Source organism: Rousettus aegyptiacus, unplaced genomic scaffold (assembly GCF_014176215.1).
Source record: "Rousettus aegyptiacus isolate mRouAeg1 unplaced genomic scaffold, mRouAeg1.p scaffold_m13_p_2, whole genome shotgun sequence".
Taxonomy (NCBI): Eukaryota; Metazoa; Chordata; class Mammalia; order Chiroptera; family Pteropodidae; genus Rousettus; species Rousettus aegyptiacus.
This window is the reverse complement of record NW_023416295.1, coordinates 129,691,944-129,711,334: the sequence shown is the minus strand read 5'-3', so window position 1 is coordinate 129,711,334 and position 19,391 is coordinate 129,691,944. Positions and strand designations below refer to the sequence as shown.

The 19,391-nt window shown below is 51.7% G+C and overlaps 2 protein-coding genes across 4 annotated transcripts in view; both read right to left on the bottom strand.

The window, feature by feature from the left end:
* Positions 1-1,568: 1,568 nt before the first annotated feature.
* LOC118613651 (transmembrane and death domain protein 1-like) lies at positions 1,569-6,188 on the bottom strand. The gene has a single exon (XM_036236495.1). The coding sequence runs from the start codon at positions 2,657-2,659 to the stop codon at positions 1,784-1,786; it is 876 nt and encodes a 291-aa protein (XP_036092388.1). The 5' UTR covers positions 2,660-6,188; the 3' UTR covers positions 1,569-1,783.
* A 63-nt stretch (positions 6,189-6,251) lies between these two features.
* Positions 6,252-19,391, bottom strand: part of FIGNL2 (fidgetin like 2) — a 46,246-nt gene continuing 33,106 nt past the window's right edge. For all 3 annotated transcript variants that reach the window (XM_016142651.2, XM_016142649.2, XM_016142652.2), the window contains one exon: positions 6,252-8,875. In XM_016142651.2, coding sequence (XP_015998137.1) covers positions 6,893-8,875 — 1,983 coding nt within the window. In that variant the 3' untranslated portion in view covers positions 6,252-6,892. The remainder of the gene's footprint in view (positions 8,876-19,391) is intronic.

Below are 19,391 nucleotides of genomic sequence, written 5' to 3'. Positions count from 1 at the left end.
GAAGAGGAAGTCTGGGTTGGGAGGGGCCCAAGGTTGGCACAGAGTCTGCATCGTGGCTTAGCTCTATGCTTTCTTGGATTCCCTTTTAAAGATTATTACGATTTCCTCCATTAAAATGCTCCTGGGACACCCCCTACCCCTGCCCCCCACTTCTGTTTGCTGTACATAGAGGCTAAGTGGGGTGGGGTGGGTGGGTGTGCACATGTGGTGTGTGTGTATGTGTGAAGAATGTATATAGGTAAAGGGGAGCGGGGTCCAGCGGTTCCAGAAAAGGGACAGAACTCCTGTGTTCCATTCCCAGCTCGACCGCTGGCTCGCTGTGTGGCCTTGGGCAAGTCACTTAACCTCTCTGTGCCTCAGTTTCCCCATCTGTAAAATGGGGATAATAATACTGACCTACCTCACAGGGGTGTTGTGAGGCTTTAACTAAATGTTTTGTAAAGTGTTTTGAGAAACAGAGGCAAAGGCACTAGGGAAGGGCAAAGTATTACTTGGACTTAAGGAAGATGAAATGGTACCATAAATGCTGCTATTCTGAGAGCCATTTAAAACTGCACTGCTCCAACCACCCCCCCGCTTCTCATCACCAGGACAGCAGGTCGAGAAAACGTCTTTCCTTTCACTTGCTTCTGGGATTTGTGATTATTCTAGACACTTAATTTTTATCCCTTGCTGTATCTCCTTCCCTCACCCCCTCGACTTGTTCCCTGTTCCGTTTATACGGAAATGGCAGAAATGCTTGAGAAATGAGAATGTATAAGTGGATTGGAAGTTTATAGTCTGAAATTTCAATTTTACTTTGTACTGTACATCTTTTTACTTTAGAATTTGCAATAAAGGGTTATGTCAATCTTGTTTTCAACTCTCCTCTTCGACTGGCTTGTCATTCTGTCATTGCTCTCACACCAAAGCCCCTCAGCCCAGTATATAGGGAGTCAAATGCTCCCACCCAGCAGGACCCCACAGCTGTCCTCTGGCAAGGGACATAGTCTGAGCAGTTTGTGTGAGGTTCAGCTCAGGTCCTCAGATGGGCTGGCAGTATCCCAGCCACTCAGCTGGGTGAAAAAGGTTTGAGGCTCTACATAGACCTTTAGGAGGCCTTGCCAGAGTGGGAAGAGAAGGTTGGAGGGGGTAGCCCCAGGAAGGGGGCACACCTGTAGCTATGCGGCCTCCTAAACACTCTAGGAGCCCCTGGAAGTAAACAGAAGCGCCTCTCTGGTTCTAACCTCCATTATGCTTCCCAAGCTCCATTACTGCTCACAGATCATTTCCTCTGGAACTCACTTTCAGCTCAGGTGGCTCTAGGTTCAAAAGCCTGACTATGCCACCAGAGTTTCCTTATATGTAACAGAATATCTTCCCGATTTTTGAAATTTGTATCAAATAATGTACGTAACTACTTAGCATAGGGCCTGGCATGCAGTGCTCAATAAATGATAGCTCCTAGTGGAAGAATAATTTCGAAATAAAGAACTAAAGCTGTCAAGAATTGGGAGGGCCTGCCTCCTACCTTGCCTCCCCCCCGCCCCCGCCACCCAAGAAAAAAATGGCACCCACCCTTCCTCTGCTAGTGACAGCACCCCTGGCTATGTTCGTCATTTCCAAAGAACGAATAAACAGATCGCTTTGTCCTTTGCGTGTTTCATAACTTTTATAATAGGTCAAAGGCAGCAATCTACCAGGATTGTGCCCCCACTTTACAACCTGGGGCACACTGAGGCAAGAGGGTATCTGGCCCACCTGCAGCCCAGGCCGAGTGGGCCCAAGCCCCCAGCAAAGGGAGCTATTCTTCTGTCAAGAGCGGCTTTGCCTCCCACCAGGCATGCGCCTCGACGGGCCTGAGCTGGGCAGTAGAGGGTAGGCCAGAAGTGCCAGGCCGCGCCCCATCGCTGTCGCCGCCTGTGATCCATAGGGTGAGCAGGATGAACAGCGCCCCGGCGCCCAGCGCCCCCAAAAAGCCGGTGAGGAAGCCTAGCGCCAGCGGCTTGGCCCAGCCAGCGGGACTCCGCTCGTATGGCGCCTGAGGCAGTCGCTCCACGATCAGCTCCAGCTCATCCCAGTTGGGCTCAAGGCCCGAGGCACGGCGGGGGCGCGGGGCGGGCGCGGGCGCGGGCGCGGGCGCGGGGGCGGGGGCCGGCGGCGCCGCGGCGCCAGCGGCGCTGGGCGGCAGGTAGTGATGCCCAAACTTGCGCAGCTGCAGCGTCGCCTGCTGGTGGAGGTTCTTGCCCAGCTCCCGGGCTACGTCGGGGCGGCCGCTGCGCCGCAGGGCTCGGGCCATGCGGTCCCAGGGCAGGGTCAGGGCCTTGGCTGTCAGCCAGGCCGCCAGCCCCTCCCGGCAGCCGTCGGACACCTCCGCAGGGTCAGCCGCTGGGTTCGCTGCCTCCCGCGGCAACCGCCGGCCCAGCGACCCCGACATGGGCTCCGGCGGCTCTGCCCGGGCCAGCCGGTCCTCAGAGAGCCTGGCCAGCTCGGCATCGACATCCGGTTCTGGTGCCTTCAGGAGCGACTGGAAGTGGCTGCACTCCTCTGGGGTCAACAGCTCGGCCAGACGGACGGCTGCGTGAGGGCCCATGGCGTCCACTGCCACCGCAGGAGCCAGCACCCAGCCCCAGAGCCCCAGCCCCAGGGCCAGGGCCCTGGCAGCAGCCCACGCCGCCATCGTCTGGCGGTGATGGTGGTGACGGAGACTGCGACTGTGGTGGAGGAGCTCCGAATGCCCATGGGTGGGGGAGGGGCGCTAAGATCCATGGGTGATGGGAGGGGAAGAGGGCTTCCCACACTCAGCCATTGGGACAAGGAGGTCCTGGCACCCAGCGACCAGGAGGTTGGCCTGGACACATGCGACTGGGCCGGAGAAGCATCTCCCAACACCCAGAAACTAGGAATTAAGAGGAAAAGTCTCACAAAACGGAAGAATTAGAGTGAGAGACCTTCCCAATACCCGAGAATGGGAGAGACTCAGGCCCCTAAGACCAGGAGGGGCTGGTGGCCTGTCTGTCCTACTAAAGTCCCAAAGTCAGTAAGTTTCCAGCATCTAACCCATTTACTACCCCTCATTCTCCACGAGAACCCCTAGACCCCAAGCTCTCCATTATCCCCAATATCCAATCAATACCTAAATTCTCTTACCTGCTAAATGCTAAATATTTATAGACTCTAATTCTCACCCTCCCACACAGGCATCCCAAACTGGTCACCCTCTGGTCTGGGTAAAGTAAGCTCCAGTCCCCACCCACTGCCACACACGCTAGGGCCCTACTCACTAAACTTGTTTCCATTCCCCAAGCAAGCTTGGCTCTGGCTCTCCTTTGGATCTTGGACTATACACTGTGTTCTGCTTGGGTCACTCCTCAGCTGACAGGTACCTTAAGGGAAGCCCTCCCTGATTCCATTAGGTACTGGTCCATTTTATTCTCACAACACACTGCCCCTCTGCCTTTTTATTCTCTCCCCCATTAGACTGTAAGGTCTATCTATTGTCCCCATAGCAACTAATGCATAAGTAGTCAATAAAGATTTCCTGAATTGGTGTATAAATTCTTAACTTGCAAATCAGTCCCCCCCTACACACACACACACACACACACACACACACACACACACGCACACGGGCTTCACCATCATGGAGCCTCAGGTCTTCACACGGCATGCAAGGTCCTCATGTGCAGTGGTTTGGTCCCAATGATTCCTCCAGCCTCACTTTCCCCTCCTCTTGCCCTCCCTTTATGCTCTAGTAACCAATCACAAGTATGATACAGCTGCCAGCCTCCATAGCTTCATTGGACTGAATCCCCCCCACCTGCTTAGGAAGCTTTTCTGACACCTCGCCACTACCATTATGAGTTGGGATCGTTCCAGGACATTCTTGAGATAGACTGTACATCCTCTATCAGGATATTTATCCAGAAATTAATTGGAGGATTTATTCAACATTTTTTAATCAGTATCTTCCATGTACCAAATATTATGCCAGATGTAGGAATATAAAAATTTTGATGTGGCCCCTCCTCAAGTAGCAGCTTTATCCAGTTTTACTTTCAAATGATCCATTTTTGAGCTTTCCCCACTCTGTATTGTGGGCTCAGAATTGAATGAGGACCTTCCCTATCCAGAGGCATTTCAGAGCCTGAGGGTGTGGCTTTTCACCTGGTAGCTTCGGTGTTCAGAACCTGGTGGGCACCTCCTGTGCCAGAGTGAATAATGGGTTCCATAATGTTTTGCTCCAGGAATAGAAACAGCCACAGAATCACACCAATGGCACCAACAGACCTGGATGCCCATTCTCCACAGGGCTCTCCACGTCCTGCTACCCCCAAGAAATCTTCTGGAAACCACATGTCATTGCTTTAATACTGTGTAATACTTTCTTTTAAAATACAGTCTCTTCTGAGGTAGACAGACCACAACTGCAGAGCATCATCAGACAGGAGATAAATACTTCCATGTACAACACACAGCAAAATGAGGTAGAAATGGTTTCAGTTGGAGGAGAGGACCCCAACCCCAATCTGGGTAGAGGAAGGAGAAGGCCATTTTGCCCTTCAACCCCTGCCCCTGGATTCTTTGGTATGCTCCCCCCAACATTGCCAGAGCTGGACCTGCCCTTCCCCCACCTGCCCCAGCGCCCATGAGGTAGGTGCTAGTAGACTGGGGGATGTCTCCTTGTGCAAAGTTCCCCAAGGCCAGTAGAGGAGGTGGGGGCCCTGGGTCTCATTCAGTGAGCTCCCCCCACCCCCAGAGCTGCCTGCCTCTTAAAGGGAAGGAATCCCAACCCCACTTCCCTGACGCCCTCCCCCCACCCCATATACACACCTGAGAGAACCTCCTCACTCCTTGCTCCATCCTAGGGCCTTTTACTGCCAAGACCCTGTGGCCCACCCCACTGCTTCTGAGGCACCAAAGTCCTGCAATCAGCCAGCTCCAAGGAGAGGAGGGCCAGAAAAAGACCAGGGGTAAAAAAGGGGGAAAACACAGAGCAGCTTTTCTGTTAACACTGCTAGGCCAGTACAGGCCCTCAGCACCTTGGCACCTGAAATGTTCCCTGTGGACACCGTCCCAGCTGGGAGTGGGAGGTGGTACTGAGACTTTAGAAGCTGTAAGGGTAGGCAGGGAACAGGAAGAGAGGCTGTGGGGGAGGGAGAAGAGGTAGGGGTATGGGTTTGTTCCTCCCAACTTTGGACCAAAGGTCAGAATTATGAAATGGGCTCCCTGGGGGAAGGGAGCAAACTGCTGAAGCCCCATCATGGGAAGCTGGTGAGAAAGTGAGGAATATGGTTCTCGGAAGGTCGACTAAGCCTGGATTTCTAGTGGAAAGTGTGGGTAGGAATGAAAATAAACCCAACGTCAGGGGAAAAGTTTACCTATCTCCTTCGCCCTCTTGCAGCCCCTGCAGCTCCAGACCTAGAACCCTATGAGAATGGGAGAGGCATACTTCCCACAGAACCTTCTCCTGTGAAGGATGCTCACCCCACCTCAGAGCCTCCCAGCAGACAAGAAAAGCTGAGTCTGTAATCAGTTTTGTGCCCACCAGACTTGTGGACGGCAGACTGTCTTCCCTCCCAAGGGAATCCTCTTAGCCTAAGTTATAAGATACCTGCCTGGACAAGGGCCAGGTGAGATGACCTCTCTGGAGACTTTCTGCCTAGGTCATCTTCCCATTTGGGCCCTCTTAGACTTTCTGAGTCTGGGGCGGAAAGTAGGCAAGGGTATTCCAAGTCTGGTTAATCATTCATAGAAAATACTAAGCTGAGAGTGGGGCCCAGTGGGGAGAGCAGCAAGACCTACCTGCTCTCAAATCGCCCACACCTCTGCCTACAACCTTGGATGTGGGGAGGAAGTCCTACAAATACATTCCGCTTCTGTCCCAGGAAGAACAGGGATCTACATGTGGCTCTGGGTCCTCCTCTCCCCTTCCTCAAAGTATCACTTTCTGAGTCTTCTGAGAGTTCGCTCCCCTGAGGCTAAGGGTGGTGGATGGGGAACACACAAGAGAGTAGCCAAAGTCTAACATTCTTTCTGAGGTTAGTTTCTTCCTGAGTTGTCAAAATAAAAACAGCCAAGTCCTACACATCTCATAAAAATAAGAGGCCTAAATATTAAACAAGCTACATTTCTGGGATTTCCTCCTCAAAAACAAACAACAATAACAAAAAACCCTTCTTTGGGTGTTCTTTTTTTTTCTTTTTTTCTTTTTGCGGGATGCCCCCACCCACCCCTCCCCCAAAGACCCAAGGATTCAGCTGAGTGAGGTGTAATGGGATGGGAGAGAATTCCCTGCCCCCTGCCCCCTGCCTCCTCAGCCCCTGGACCTCCAGATCTCCTGCAAAGGGACACTGCAGTCTTTGAATGACAGGGAGAGAAGGAGAGAGGGACCAAGAGACACAGAGAGGCTGGAGAGCAAGGGATGGAGACAAGAAGCACAGAGGATGACAGATGGAGAGATGGAGGGAGAAGCAAGAGAAACAGGGCCTGCATGGAGGGGAGCAGTGACAAAACGACAAGGAAAACTAAATGCAGAGAAAGAGGGAAGAGTGGATGAGGAGGAGGGAGCCATTCAGAAAGCGAGGAGACAAAGGATTGCGGCGAGAGAAGCAGGAGTGCCTTAGGCCCCGGGTACCAGCCCATCCCGGGTCGGCCCGTCCGCGGAGCGGAGCTGGCGAGCTTCCCGTCCACAATAAATAGGAAAAACCTGAGTACATAGCGCATATGGCATCTATCTGCCTAGCAGAAGCATTTTCCTTCCCACGAAAAAAAGTCACCGGCAGTCCCCTCCCCTCTCCCACTGCACATTCATCACTCGGCACCCTCCCAGCCCGGTGAGTTAAAGACATCCTCCCAAAAGGAGAGGACGGGGGCAGGGGTAGGGGGCTCCCGCGGCCTCCCCTGCGCGCCGTCAGTGTCCGAAGCCATACATTTTGTCCCATTCCACGTACGAGTCCAGGTCCTTGGGGGAGGCCCTGGGGCCCACTTTGACCAGCGCCGCCTCCAAGTCCTTGTAGGAGAGGGGGCACTGCAGCCCCGGGAGGCCCGCTCCGGCCGCTGCCTGCCGGCAGAGCTGCCCCAGCTCGCCCCCAGAGAAGCCCTGGGTGCCCTGCACCAGGGCCGACAGCTCCCGCTCGCTCAGCACGCAGCCGTGCTGAGCCAGCACCCGTTGTAGAATCTGTCCGCGGGCCGGGCCGTCGGGCAGCGCCACATAGAAGCGGAGAGCGAAGCGCCGACGAGTGGCCTCGTCTAGAGCTGCGGGCCGCGAGGTGGTGCCCACGACCAGCACGCCATCGGCTGCCGCACCGCAGCCGCCGTCCAGGCAAGCCAGAAGAGGTGCCTGCAGCGCGCCCGCGGCAGCGGCGTCCGGCGCGGATAGCAGCGCGTCCAGCTCGCTGATGAGGAGCACCGCGGGCGGGCGGCAGCGCGCAGCCGCGAAGGCGGCCTGAAGGAGGCGTGCGCCCTCCGCCGCGCCAGGCGCCGCCAGTGTGGATCCGCGCAGGCGCAGCAGCGTAGCGCCCAGCTGCGTGGCTAGGCAGCGGCCCAGCAGCGCCTTGCCGGTGCCACGCGGCCCGAAGAACAGCACGGTCCGCGGCGGACGCGGGCTGCCCGGGTAGGCGGGCGGCCTCAGCAGGGGCCACACCAGCTCCTCCTCCAGGGCTGCCTTAAGCGGGCCCTGGCCTGCCACGTCTGCCCACTGCACCGGGGGCCCGCAGTCCAGCATCTTGCTCGTCACCAGCTCCAGGGCTCCCGGGTCCACACCTTTGGGAGGTCCCCCCGACGGCACGGCGAAGCCCCCGCGGGGAGCCGGCGCCGGGGCACGCTCTGGGAACTTTTCAAAGGGCTCAAGTTGTGGACCGTAGACCGGGGAGCCCAGGACCTTGAGGGGGACGCCCCCTGCGTACTTGCCAGATGCCTCCTCCGCAGCTCCCGGCGGCTTCGCTCGGAACCCGTTGCCTCGACACTCGCCATTGTCCACGGAGCCGTAGGATGCGCCGTCGGCCGCCGGAGCCTTGGCAGGCTGGTAGACATACTTGCGGTAACGGCCTTCTGCACCCTCGTCGGTGGCCTTGCGCTTCAGCGACACCCCGGCCTCCACGCCAGGAGCGGCAGCCTGGAAACTGTAGGAGCTGGGCGCGGGCCGGGGCGGGGCGGGCGCAGGCAGAGGCGTGGGCGCCGCGAGGCCGGAGGGCAAGTAGGAGGTCGGTGGCGGGGCCGGAGGCGGTGGCAGAGTCCCGTAGCCGGGCTGTGCGGCGTAGCCCCCTGCGGGGTAGTTGTACAGAGACCCTGAGGGGCCATAGCCCGGCGGAGGTGGAGCTTGCAGCAACGTGGCAGGGGGCGGCGGAGGCAGCGCGGTGCCAGTCTGCGCACAGTAACCGGGGGCCAGGTACCCGCCGCCGTAGCTCGCCGCGTATTCGGATGCCGCCGACGGGCCCCCGCACGCATTGCCGGCATAGAGGGGTTCAGGTAGGTTCCCGGCTAAAACTGGGGAGCCCCCGAGGCCGCCGGAGCTGCCCCCACTGCCTGACTTGGTCCCCGGGAGGCCTTCGTGGAGTGAGGCCAAGGGGTAGTGTGGCTCTGGCCCTGGCCAGGGCTCGGAGTCCCCCTTGGCACCGTTGAGGAAGGAGGCATCGCCGTAGCCGCCCAGGGTGGGGCGCTCGTAGGGCGAGTCCAAGACCCCTGAGTACTTCTCTGCATAGCGCTTGAGGAGGTTGGAGGCAGTGAGGGCAGAGATGTCGTCGTGTGCCCAAGCATAGTGGCAGCGCTGGCGACCCCCAGGGGGCAGCTCCAACTTGTGAGCTGGCGATGGGGTGGTAGAGGAGACGTCCAGGTGCTGCTCTGGCCACTGGTTGAGGGGCTGGGCGTGTTCCGGTGTCCAGTGCATCTTCGACAGCTGCAGGCGAGAAGGAAGGGGCTAGATAGGTCCTGCAGAACCCACAGACCGCTAGCCACAGGCCAACCCACTGAGACCGAAGCTTGGGACAGCCTGGTTCTCTGGCATCCACCACCCTCCTGGGGCATCTTCCCAGCACCAAGTAGGCAATACTTGTCCCTCAGTCTCAGGATTAAAGTTATCTAAAAAGACTTCCCTTAGAGCCAAGAAGTATCTGGAAACAACATGTTTGGCCCTAACTTCACCATATAGGCAGCGATTATTATTTTGTCCTGGCAACACCAGTACTGCCCTCTAGGACACATGGTCCTCACTTTCAGACCTAATATAAGTGAAGGGTCAGGCAATGGTTGGGGCACCCCAGGCCTAGGAATAGTGAAACCCAAATGTGGCTTATTTGGTAACGGTTGTTTGCTACACACCTACCATGTGCTAGATAGGCACTACAGAGGCACTAGTGTTATGTAAAAACGAGTGAGGCCTGCCTTAGGGCCTCTAGCCTGTTTGATAGTCCTAAGTGCTCTGTTCACCTCGGCCTTCCCAGAGATTCCAGGGCCCCCTTTGGATCTGAAGTGAGGGATATGGGTCTTTGGCAGTGCTTCATCATCCCTAGGAAACCCTAGACGCTAACCCAGAAGCATTCACCTCCTTTCCATTCGGTTTCTTTTCATTTTTTGCCTGATGAAGTCAGAACACCTGGGTTCCAGACCCATTTCTGCACATGATGGTTGTGTGCCCAGGGCAGGTGCTGCCACCTGCCTCATTCCCAAAATGTTTCACCACAATACAAAAAGGTCATTTAGAACAGACGAATCATATTCCAGAGAAGATGGGAGAAAGTTAGTTCGCAGCAATGCAAAGTGAGTGCATATCATAGAAAGTGAGTCATAGATTTGTTTCTGAGCTTCCTAGTAATTAAATAACTCACTTTGCAAAGTAAAAAACACCACCATAGTCAAAAGCAGCAAAATGCTCCTGACATAAAGATCACAGAACTTTTTTTCATGGACCTCAGGCAGCAGACTTGTGAGATATAATAATGCCATCTTAGGAAGCCATGCCACAAACACAGCAGAAATAGTACATGGCTGTTTCTTACACTGTCACTCAGCACCAGTCAAGGTATGAGCCAAACACTGGTAAAGGGATTCAGAGCCTGGGGAACTGTATTCTCCCTGCACATGGCTCCAATGGGTTAGCCTGATGTAAGGCTAAAATTTCAGACTAAATGACATGCCAGAAACGGTTTTTGTTGATGAGTATTTCTTGGTAGGACAATTAGCATTACAGGTTCAATATTCTCTCTTCAGCAAATTTTTATTGAGCAAATACTAAGTGCTGTGCTCGGCAAGGGGCCAGATTGCAAGGTGAATATGATTGTTCAGCTGAGCAGAGGAAAGAGACAACATCATTCATGAGGTGGGAAAATAGAGGTGTGTGCCAAGAGTTCTGAGGCTCAGGGAAATGTGCCATGCCTAGTTGAGATGGCCTCACCAGGGAAGTGGTGTCTTCACTGGACCTTGAAGGGTGAGGGACCAAGTTGACCAGACAGGCTAGAGGGTTCAAGCACTTTTAAAGGTACAGGGCATAATGTATTCAGAAAGGCTGAGTTGGGTTAGCTCGTATACCCTATGTCTCATTCCTTTCCTCAAGACAATTTATTGCCCTTCTGGAACATTGTCATAATAAATCTACAGCTCTACTATATCTATGATGTGAATCATGTCCCTTTAGAAACAGGGCTTACGTGCAGTGTGCGACCTACATAACCATACACTGCAAGCCTGGAGGGAACACCAAAAAATGTTGGATCACCGAGTCTTGGAAGTAGGTGTATGCAGGGGGAATGGGAGTAGAAAAGGTTGAAAACAAACAGGTAACTTCTTGGATTCTCCACAGTTGCCCTTAGTTGCAGCAGCTTGTTGACAGCACCACCTCCTATGTCTGTGACCTGACATCAATGGGAGAGGACAGTCTTTGAAAGTAAAACTGTTTATCACCCTCACTGCCCTAGGGAAGGCATGAGCCAAAGATACTAAAACTTAAAAAGGAGAGTCCTTAAGGTTATTTCGCTTCCATCTGAGAGGTGGTCCTGACCACCAGTAGCAAGGGGAAAGAGCTGAGTGTGAGGTCTATAGGGGGCAGATATGCAAGCTCCCCAGCTCCTACTGATGGGTCTCCAAAGAACAGGCATTATCTGGTATCAGGGGGTAATTTCCCGGGACATCAGAAATCACAAGCAGTTCTTGTTTCAGGGTCATATGAAGCAGGGGTCCCCAACCCCCAGGCCATGAACCCTACCGTCCTATTAGGGGGCCGTACAGCAGGAGGTGAGCATCTTACAGGCAAGCGAACCTTCTTCATCTATTTGCAGCCGCTCCCAGGCACTAGCATCACTGCCTCAGCTCTACCTCAGATCATCAGGCATTATATTCTCATAGGAGCACCAACCCTATTGTGAACTGCATGCACATGCGAGGGATCTAGGTTGTGCACTCCTTATGAGAATCTAATGCTTGACGATCTGAGGTGGAGCTGAGGCAATGATGCTAATACTGGGGAGCGGCTGCAAATACAGATTAACGTTAGCAGAAAGGTTTGACTGCAGAGAGACCAAAATAAATCAATTGCTTGTAGACTCACATCAAACCCCTATCAGTGAATGGCAAGTGACAATTAAGCTGCATCGGTAGCAGGGCTGTATAGTGGCAACTGAGTTGATGTACTTCAATCATACAGCAGCATCTGGTGGCAAGTAGGTTTTAAGTCAGAACCAACACTTATTTTATTCTATCCATGCCTCTTTTCCACACTGTGCACTTGTCTCAGTCACAATTTTCGGTAAGCCCACAAGTCAACCCTAGCCAAAATGAGTAAAAAACGAACGACACTGGAGAGCTGCTTTGAAAAGGGAGAAGGACCCAATGATGAGACAGCAGAAGACTCTAAGACTGCCAACAAAAAGAAAGCTTCATTTAAAAGAAAATACGGAGTTCTACTTAAATTACAGGTTCATTACAAAAGGTGATTCACATTCTCCAAGCCCGCTTTGTATAATATGTAGCAACTGGCTATCCAGCGAAGCCATGACACCTTCAAAACTGTTTCGCCACATGGAGACCAAGCACCCCAAATTGAAAGACAAACCTTTGGAGTTTTTTAAAAAGAACAAAACATGAACGCAAAGAACAGAAGCAATTATTGAAGGCCACCACTTCATCAAATGGGTCTGCTCTGAGAGCGTCATTCTTAGTGGCTAATCACATTGCTAAAACTAAGAAGCCCTTTACTATTGGTGAAGCGTCGATTCTGCCTACTGCCAGGGACATTCATCGTGAATTTTTAGGAGAAGCTGCAGCTCAAAGGGTGGCATGTGTTCTTTCGGCTAGCACCGTAACTACATGAATTGATAAAATAGTAGAGGATATTGAAGCGCAGTTGTTAGGATTAATGAGTCACTGCGGTATGCAATCCAGGTTGACGACTTTACCAATGTTGACGACAAGGCAACAATGCTTGTTTTTGTGCAATATATTTTTCAGGAGGATGTGCATGAAGATATGTGTACTTTTGTTGCCAGCCAACACTACAGCTGCAGAACTATTCAAGTCTTTGATTACATATCAGGTATGTGCACAGACGGAGCAACTACCATGACCAGATGACTTTTTGGTTTCAATACTTGGGTCAAAGAGGTCGCTTCTGAACGTGAGTCTATGCACTGTGTTATCCATAGAGGAATACTGGCTACCCGAAAAATGTCACCTGAACTTAACAGTGTTTTGCAGAATGTGATTAAAATTATCAACCTCATTAAAGCACATGCCCTTGACTCACATCTGTTTGTGCAACTCTGTGAGGAGATGGACGCAGAGCATACAGGTCTTCTCTTATACACAGGAGTGAGGTGGCTTTCTAAAGGTAGGTCACTGGCCAGAGTTTTTGAGTTATGGGAGCTGCTCTAGAGATTTCTTTTCGAAAAACAGTCACCACTAGCAGCGCATTTCAGTGACTCAGGATGGGCCATAAGACTTGCTTACTTGTGTGACGTATTCAATCTGCTTAACCAACTCTATCTGTCACTTCAGGGGAGAACAACAACTGCTTTCAAGGTGACAGATGAAGTGGCTGTATTCAAAGCCAAACTGGAAGTATAGGGGTGATAATTTTTGACATCTCTCAAACAGTAGCAGAGATTTCGAAAGAGACTGAACCAGGGCCTTCTTTCTTCCAGCTGGTGCATGATCACCTGCCTCAGCTTTCAAAAGAGTTTGAGCATTACTTCCCAACCACTAAAGGCCCCTGAACTGGGAAGGAATGGATCTGTGACCCATTTTGAATAAACTAGGTAAATCTTTGTGCTGGAAGAGGATCAACTGCTTGAGACTGCAAATGACAGTGGCCTTAAAAGTATGTTTGAGACTACTTCAAATCTCCATTTGTTCTGGACTAAAAAGTCAAGGCGGAATATCCTGAGATTGCCACAAAAGTGCTGGAAAGCCTGCTTCCATTTCCAACATCCTATATTTGTGAAGCAGGGTCTTCTGCAGTGACAGCAACCAAAGTGACATTACGAAGTATACTGGACGTAAGCAACACACTTCGGGTCTCACTGTCTCCCATCACCCCCAGATGGGACAGTCTATTTGCAAGAAAACAAGCTCAAGGCTCCCACTGCTTCTGCATTATGGCGAGTTGTATAATTATGTCATTATATGCTACAATATAATAATAATAGAAATAAAGTGCACAATAAATGTAATGTACTTGAATCACCCTGAAACAATCCCCTCACCCCACCCCAGTCTGTGGAAAAATTGTCTTCCACAAAACCAATCCCTAGTGTCAAAAAGGTTGGGGACCACTGATTTAAGGTAATATCAGAGGTATACAAATGCAAATATTGTGTTACCACATGCCCCCCAAACCTGTTTTTTTTTTTCCATTCACTGTTATTTGTGCTTTGACTCTTTAATGTAGAGAAAAGTGATTTAACCTTGATGAAGCACTTTCCCTGAACATATTAAAGTGAGTTTGATGGGGAAAAAGAGTCGCTCCTCTCAGAAGGACATACATAGACACAGTAAACATGGCTCTGTGTCTGGACCTGTCCACACGCATTTCCTTCACTCCCTGCCAGATGCCAGACCCTTTGCTCCCCCTCTTCACTCAAGGCCAAGCACTCAGGCCCTGGTCATCACTGAACCACTCCACCTAGCAATTGTGGACTCCAGGAACCCACCTGTGGCCCTCCGAACCTGTCCTCCCAGCATCACACCCACTTATCTCCTCTACTCCAGGATTGGTCCCTCTCATGCTGCTCCTAACCCCTACCTTGAGGGGTCCTTGTCGCCGGCAGCTCAGCCAGCCCACTTGATTACTAACTACCCTCAACTCACTCATATGCTGACCTTCCACTTCAGGCAGTTCTCTTCCATTTTAGCCAAAAGCACATCTCCCTCACCTCTGACCTTCTGTTTTCACCCTTATCTACATCTTCATCCACTTTGCAGGCAGGAGGCCTGAGGGTCCATCCACCCTAGCCCCTGATCCTATCCTGGTGCCTGGCTGGGACCTTGTACATTAATTAACTATTCCTCCCCAATACCTTGTCCTAGCTCCCTCCCGCAACAGGCTAATAATTGTTTCCCATCTTCAAAAAGACCTCCTGGACCCTAAGTCCTCCACTAGCTACCAGCCCATCTTTCTTCCCCCCTTTTTAATCATCATTGTCTACATGCAATGATCTGGCCTCTGCTGAAAGTCCTTTAGTGGTCTAACTGGAGAGCCAGGGACCAGGTCAGCAATTTCTCCTGAACTTGGTCACATAGCACTTAATCTCAAGACCTTATTTCACCTCTTCCAAGGAAAAGAACAAAGGTGTGGCCAGAACTCAACTGCCCAAGGTGCAGGCTCAACTCATGGACCCAAGGAGGTTGAGAGAAGACAGAAGTTTGAAGGAGAGGACGGTGAGGTTTCCAACCGGCCCACAAGCTGAGAATGCTGGCCCACATGAGCCTAAGCACACAGCACCATGCATGCCTACACCACCCAGACACATCTGCAGACACAAGTGCAGTTGTCCATGCATGTACACATATGTTTATACACTGTCTAGGTCTCTCAGGAGCTTTAAGTGCAGTCACAGTTGGGCACGTCCTGACACACCTAGTCCCACCCTTGCCTTCCTCCCTTCCCCTACTCAGAGGGATTAGGGTAGAGCATTCTCTCTCTCCTTCTCCCTCTCTCTCCCTCCCCTCTCTCTCTTCCCCCACCCCACCCCCTGCCACCACCCCCAGGCCAGTTACAGCCCTCTTGCTCTCACACTTGGACTCCACCTGCCTCTGACCTAGCTCACAAGCTCCAGTCATTCTCAGAAGATCCTACCTTCCTCCCAAATTCATAGGAAGACACTCCAGTCCTCCGCTTCACTAAACTGGAGGCAAGGAAGGGCCCAGGGATTTGGGAGAAAGTGTAGGCTTTGAATCTGGAATACTTAGGTTTGAATCCAGGCTCATTTGTATCACTGTGGTCAGGCTGCCTGACCTCAGTGCAGTTCAATTTCTTCATCTGTTAAAGGGCATAACATATGCCTTGCAGAGCGGTCATGAAGACTATATAATATATGCAAAATACACAGTCCAGCGTGCGGTACAAAGTAGTTTGACAAATGGTATAATTAAGAACCTGAGCATTGGCCCAATCTTGCTTAGTTACTCTGAACAAGTCACTTCTTGAGGTTGGGAAATTTGGAGAGAATGTTCTGTGAGGGAGGTTCCTTCCAGTTGATATGACAAAACAGCCCTCATGCCGTTTTCCTAGCACTAGGGGTAGAACCAGCCCTTATTCTCTGCTTCATCTCATGTAACCCTCACAACAGCCCTATGAGATCAATGTTATTGTCTTTATCCTCATTTTACAAATGAGACTGAAGTAGAGAGATTAATATATCCCCAAGGTCACACAGCTGTCACATAGTGGAGCAGGAATCGGACAGCAGCAGTCTGACTACAGAGCCCGGGCTCTCCCTATCTCTTGGTTGCACTGCCCTCAGCCGCCCCCAAGTACTCAAAGCCAAGGAAGGGCCTGAGGCCATGGCCCAGCCTACACCAATACTCATTTCCTTGGCCCTATAGAAATGTGTCTGTATTTGCCTGCCAATGTAGCTATGTCTCATGCTATACATATACCCTTCAGACCTGCAGTTGGAAGCACCTACTAGGGGCACAGGGTGACAGAACCCCAAGTCGCCTGTGCCCTCCAGGCAGGAGAATTTGTGTCTTCTCACCGCAAAACAGTCCAAGTAGAGCTGTTCCTCTCCCTGCAAACTTGCCATCTGACAAGCATCCACACCCCTAGGCTGGGCAGACAATTCCTTATTTAGGTCTATGGACTTCCCTAGGGGTGGCTGGGACTCTGGAGGAAAGGCAAGTTTCTGAAACTGCACCCTTTGGAGAGCAAGGTCAGTCTCCTGAAGCAGCTCTTTCTCTGCAGACCCTTGAAAGCCAAGTGCCCTCCTACACAAAGGAGGCTGGATCCACTTGACTCCACCCAGAGTGCAGTCCTTCAAACTCAGAGGCGATGAATAAATAGTAAATGAAGGAATTGATGGATGGAAAGTTAAGTAAAGAATTCCTTAAACCCTTCCCTTCATTTTTAGGAAGTCTTCCAGGATCAATGAGAGAAGTGATTTGGCCTTCACAAACGGCCAAAATATTCAGTGTACCAATTTCAGTCCTTGTGGGCCTCTCTAATCCCCTATGGACCAGGCCCAGGGAGGGCACTCTGTGCATTGGGCCGATAGTATGATTTATAATAAGAAATATATGTTTAGTCTGCAACTGCTGTTCCTGGCTCACAGCTTCCAAAACTCTTGGAATTTCCTAAGCATAGAGCAGTGGGGATGCCTTGTTATAATGTTTGGTCTCTAGATCTCAGTTTCTGAGGTAGCTTCAGAGACATGGGTAGAATGGGTGTCTTGTTATTCATAACAAGCCCCTTTGAACCACACCTGAGTTTATGTTAATGAGGTGAGTTTTGGAAAGGCCCTAGGTATGGATGGAGGCTGGTTGCCAGAGGAACCAGCGCAGTCCATGGAACTTTTAGCTTCACCCCCCCACCTCCTGGAAAAGGAGAGGAGCTCCTGATCAAGCCCAATCACCAATGGCCAGTGAGTCAGTCAATCATGCCTCTGTAATGAAGTTTCCACAAAAAAATCAAAAGGATAGGGGTTCAGAGAGATTCCGAGTAGGTGAAAATATGGAGGTGCTGGGAGGGTGGTGTACCGGGAGAGGCCATGGAATCTCTGCACCTCTTCCCACATACCTTACCCTATGCATCTCTTCCATATGGCTGTTCCTGAGTTATATTCATTTATAGTAAACTGGTAATCTAGTAAGTAACCTGGTTTCTTGAGTTCTGTGAGCCACTCTAGCAAATTAATTGAACCCAAGGAGCATGGTGTGGGAACCTCTGATTTATAGTCCATCAGTCCGGAACACCAGTGACAATCTGGACTTGAGATTAGCATCTGAACTGGGGCAGTCTTGTGGGACTGAGCCCCTAACCTATGGGATCTGACACTTATCTCTACGTAAATAGTCAGAATTTAGCTAAATTCGTAGGACACCCAGTTGGTGTTACAGAATTTCCACTGGTGTGGAAAACTCACAAATCTGGTGTCAGAAGTGAAACAGTGTAGTGTGAAAGTAAAGGAGGTGTGTTTTTCCCTCACACACTCTTCCTATACCCCCACTGGCATCCAGGGGCAGCAGACACCCTGAACTGTCCCTGTGCTACCAAGGGCAAGACGCCTAACCTTCTAACATTCACTTTCTTCATTTGTCAAATGAGACAGCTGGTGTAGGTGGTGGACCTCAAACTTTTCTCTCACTAGGAATTCCTTAAATTTTATACATGACGTAGTGCTAAGGGACCCCAACGATGTAGTGTCAATGCCCCCCTCTAACTCCCTAAGGAGGCCCTAACACTACCCTTTCCCATCTTACAGAAATTCTGTGATTCAGATTCCATTACCAGTGGGGAGGGGGAGGCCGGGGTGGGGCAGGGAAGGAGGGGCAGCTGTGTGGTGGCTAGTCCTGTGTGGAGGAGCTGAGGCTGCCCTCCTGGGCAAGCTCCCAGGGGCTCCATTATCTCAGCCTGGGACAAAGGGGCTAGAGTGGAGAATCCCATTGTTGGGCCTCCTATGGAAATCTCATTAATCTATTCACCATGGCTCCCACAGGCCTTTTGTCCCAGGCTTTTTGTCTACTGCTTAAAACTGCTGCCCCGGGGTCTCTAGCTGCCTGGCAAAGCTTGAACTGGACTGTTCCCCCATACACTGGGCCCTGTCCCCTTGTGTCAACCCCCAGTTACTGCAAGTGGAGAGGGAGGGTCACAAAAGGACTTCTAAGGACAGGTCACCTGCCACAGCCCTAGCTCTCATCACACAGGAAGCTCTTCCCTCAGTCCAGGTCAAAGAGCAGCCCCCAGCACAGCACAACTCCCAGAACCCTGTCTGGAGGATCCTTTGGGATATGGTTCAGGTCCTAGTAATAATAAACATTTAGGGGATGAACCCAAGGAGGCCAGAGAGGCAGCTGCAAACTCCTTGTTGCAAGGGCTACAGCCTATTTCCTACAGGCATACTGTTTCCAGCCAGACAGCACACACTTTTACAACACCCTCACCATGCTGGACACTGTTAGCCATTAGAGATATGAACTGGATCCAACTGTGACCAATCCTCATGGACTCTTTATCATCTAACAGAGAACATAGACGAAAGTGGTCAAGAAAGAACAAAAGAAATGATGGGAGGGAGGGAGGGGAAAAAAAGGGAAGAATGAATTCTGGGAGTTTAGACACAGCTAAGGCTATTTTTGGAGTGGGGATCAGGGCGGCACCTAAAATGGGTCTTTGAAGATGGAAAGCAATGGGGTACATTCACGGACTTGAGGTTGCTGAAGGAGGAGGGACTGGAGTTGAGCAGGGAGTGCTGGCCCATCCATGTCATCTTTCACTGCCCACAACACCCCCCCCCCAAGTAGATACTATTTACAGATGATAAAACCGAGTCTCATAGAAAAGGTGTGGCTTGCCCAAGGTCTGGGCCGGGACGCCGTCTGGGCCGGGACGCCGTCTGCTCTGTGACGCACTGTGGGGAGGGTCCTTCTCCCTCTGGCCAGTGTTTTTCCTACCTCTACAGGTTATAGTAAGGCAACGGACGATGCAGATTGAAGAACAGACTTCTGAGGGGAGCAGAGGTCCAGCCACAAGATCTGAACATTCTTCCTCCATGTCCCTATACTCCTTGGCTGGAGAAGTGGTGGACTTAGAGCTGGATAAGGGGGAGGGAAGGGCCATAAGAAAATAAGGAAGGGGGCCTCGTGCTGTGAGCTCCAAGGAGTGGGAATGGTCAGGACAGGTATGTGTCATTGTCGGGCTGATTCTCTTTGTGACTTGAGGCAAGTTGCCTGTTCTCTGTTTATTGTCTGTGAACATCACAGGCTTCTCT